The sequence below is a fragment of the Meleagris gallopavo genome, chromosome 1, assembly GCF_000146605.3.
Source record: "Meleagris gallopavo isolate NT-WF06-2002-E0010 breed Aviagen turkey brand Nicholas breeding stock chromosome 1, Turkey_5.1, whole genome shotgun sequence".
NCBI classification, from domain to species: domain Eukaryota; kingdom Metazoa; phylum Chordata; class Aves; order Galliformes; family Phasianidae; genus Meleagris; species Meleagris gallopavo.
Genome location: NC_015011.2, coordinates 177,657,935 through 177,660,755, shown reverse-complemented (window position 1 = coordinate 177,660,755; position 2,821 = coordinate 177,657,935). Strand labels below are relative to the sequence as shown.

General features: G+C 50.6%; 1 protein-coding gene across 1 annotated transcript in view; it reads right to left on the bottom strand.

Moving 5' to 3' along the window:
* Nucleotides 1-941: 941 nt before the first annotated feature.
* LOC116216262 overlaps nucleotides 942-2,821 on the bottom strand; it is a 2,516-nt gene continuing 636 nt past the window's right edge. The window contains exons 2-5 of the mRNA XM_031552197.1: nucleotides 2,640-2,819; nucleotides 2,337-2,436; nucleotides 1,718-1,859; nucleotides 942-1,461 (exon numbers count right to left, since the gene is read on the bottom strand). Of these exons, the coding sequence (XP_031408057.1) occupies nucleotides 1,126-1,461; nucleotides 1,718-1,859; nucleotides 2,337-2,436; nucleotides 2,640-2,819 (758 nt within the window). The 3' untranslated portion in view covers nucleotides 942-1,125. The remainder of the gene's footprint in view (nucleotides 1,462-1,717; nucleotides 1,860-2,336; nucleotides 2,437-2,639; nucleotides 2,820-2,821) is intronic.

The following is a 2,821-nucleotide window of genomic DNA, read 5'->3' as shown; positions in this document are numbered from 1 at the left end:
TAGGTTGGAGACTGGCCTGTTGGAGAGCAGTACAGGGGAAAGGGACCTGGCGGTCCTGGTGAACAGCAGGGTGACCATGAGCCAGCACTGTGCCCTTGTGGCCAAGAGGGCCAATGGCATCCTGGGGCATACTAGAAGGGGCGTGGTTAGTAGATCGAAAGAGGTTCTCCTCCTCTTCTACTCTGCCCTGGTGAGACCGCATCTGGAGTATTGTGTCCAGTTCTGGGCCCCTCTGTTCAAGAAGGACAGGGAACTGCTTAAGAGAGTCCAGTGGAGAGCCACAAAGATGATGAAGGGACTGGAGCATCTCCCTTATGAGGAAAGGCTGAGGGACCTGGGTCTCCTTAGCTTAGAGGAGATGAGAGGTGACCTCATTAATATTTATAAATATGTAAAGGGTGTGTGTCAGGAGGATGGAGCCAGGGTCTTCTCAGTGACATCCAGTGACAGGACAAGGGCAATGGGTACAAGCAGTAACACAGGAGGTTCCACATAAATATGAGAAAAAACTTCTTCATGGTGAGGGTAACAGAGCACTGGAGAGGGCTGCCCAGAGAGGTTGTGGGGTCTCCTTCTCTGGAGACATTCAAAATTTGCCTGGACACATTCCTTTATGACCTGATCTAGGTGTTCCTGCTAAGGCAGGGGGATTGGACTAGATGAGCTTTTGAGGTTCCTTCCAATCCCTGACATTCTGTGATTCTGTAACTGGTATGGACAAGAGACAGCAGCTATTAAAATGAAGATTTGGTACAAAAATACTCTTTTCACATCTTAGCCCAGATTCTGGCATTTATTTATTTTTTTAATAAATAATACAATTTTTTTAGCTCATTCCCTCTCCTCCCTCTCATCTCTCTCTCTCCTCTCAACTTCCCTCCTTTTAAATTTCCCTTTTCTTTACCTTTTTCCTCCCCTCCCCTCTCCTCACCTCCTCTCTTTTCCTTTCCTTTCTTATCTCCTCTCATCTCCCCTCCCCTGTTTCTTCTCCTTCTTTTCGCCGTCGTCTTTTCTTTCTCCGTCGTCTTTTCTTTCTCCATCGTCTTTCTCCATTGTCTTTTCTCCTCCTTTTTTTCCTTTCTTTTCCTTTCTTCTACCAGCTCTACCGTTGAAGAGAAAACTCTCTTATTCTCCTCCATGTCTCACTAGAAAAAGGAGAGTCACAACTTGAGTAATTTTCGCCTCAAACAGACTTTGAGAGGAAAAAAGTAAAGCTGCTTTCTCCCTGGATCCCTCTGGCAGAGGCAAGCAACAACTGTGACCGCAGCTACAGCAAAAGCAGGAGTGCCAGTACCTGTCTGTGGGCCCAAGCAGCCGGGAGAAGTTGTCGATCATGACCTCTGTGTGACAGCGCGTGAGGATGTACGTGAGGATGACCACCGCCTGGCACAGGAAGGGCACGAACGTGCTCTGCTGCACAGATGATGTGCAGCTGCGCAGGATGTAGAGGATTGGAGGCACCTGAAAGAAGAAGGGGAGAAAGAATGACCTGCTGCATCCTTGAATCTGCAGGGAGTAACCATGGACATTCAGCACATGAGCAGTGCCCGTTCCCTTGATATGCTGCCAAGGCCTAAGCCTAAATTTCCTGCCAGCCACCCTGTCCATGCCCTGGCTCTGCGCTCAGGCTGTGCTTCTTTGGCACAAGAGGAAAACAGCACAAGGCATAGCGCAACAGCTAGCAAAAGTCCAAGATACGTGGAAGAAAGTCTCTTACATCCCGACAGATATCCTTTCCATACATCTGCAGAAAGGTGGTCATCCACTTCCCAGCAGCACGCACACGCACTCCTTTGGCTCTCCGGAAGGTCTCCTTGATGGCTATCATGAAGTCGACGGTGCGTTCTAGAGGGAAGTTTCTGCACACAATTTGCAGAGAAATGAGAAGCAAGAGAGATCCCATCACTGCTCTGCGGCAGCTCTTCAAAACATAAAGCAGTCTTGAGGGCATTCTTAGTTCAGCAGCTTGCCATCATTCAGGCAGCAATCACAACGTTCCTGCTGTCTGTATCCTGCTATTTATACAGAAGGTGGTTGAGCCTTCTCTCAGTTTCTCCACCCATAGTGTTTGCTTACATGCAAAGCCTACCTCCCAGCAGCCACAGTCACACATGCACACAAAGACACACAGTCACACACAAACACAGATCATGGAGTCAGCTCCTTCACTGGGCGCCTGAAGGCAGACATGGCTCAGAGCCTCTTGCTACTTGCTGATAAAAGCAGTCTCAGGGTGACAGCTCACTCTGGAAATGGTGTGAGAGGCTGGGAGCAGCACAGGGTCGTGCAGAAGCCCATGCACTGAGATCCCACCACCGCTTTTTGGGTCCACTTACCCTTCCCAAGTCTGGAGATGACAGATGGTGCTGTAGGCATGCAGCCCCTCACATAGGCTCCCGATGTCTCCTGTCTCGATGCCTCTGTTGGCTGCTTTGGCTGGAAAGAGCACAGGGAGAAAAGGAAAGTCATGCTTCTGGAAATTGAACTGCTTTCCAAGGGAAGAGAGACAGAGGACAGGGTGGGAACAAGAAGAGAGCTGTGCATGGTGCCTCTCCCTCCTGTAAACAGGGCCCAGCCCGTGGGACTCTGGTAGTGCTGCAGAGGAAGGCAGAAGGCAGGCGCACACCTGCTCTACTCACCTTGGATTTGGAGAAGGGAGCTCAGACAGGTGACGGCCAACTGGCGGGATGTGGGCTTGGGGTCACACGTCAGAGGTGCCAGCAATCCCACCAAGGAGCCAAACTGCTCGCAGGCATCTCCTCTCTGCAGGGGTGAGAGGCAGGAACAAAGCTGTAGGCAGCCCCAGCTCTCCCTAGCTTCT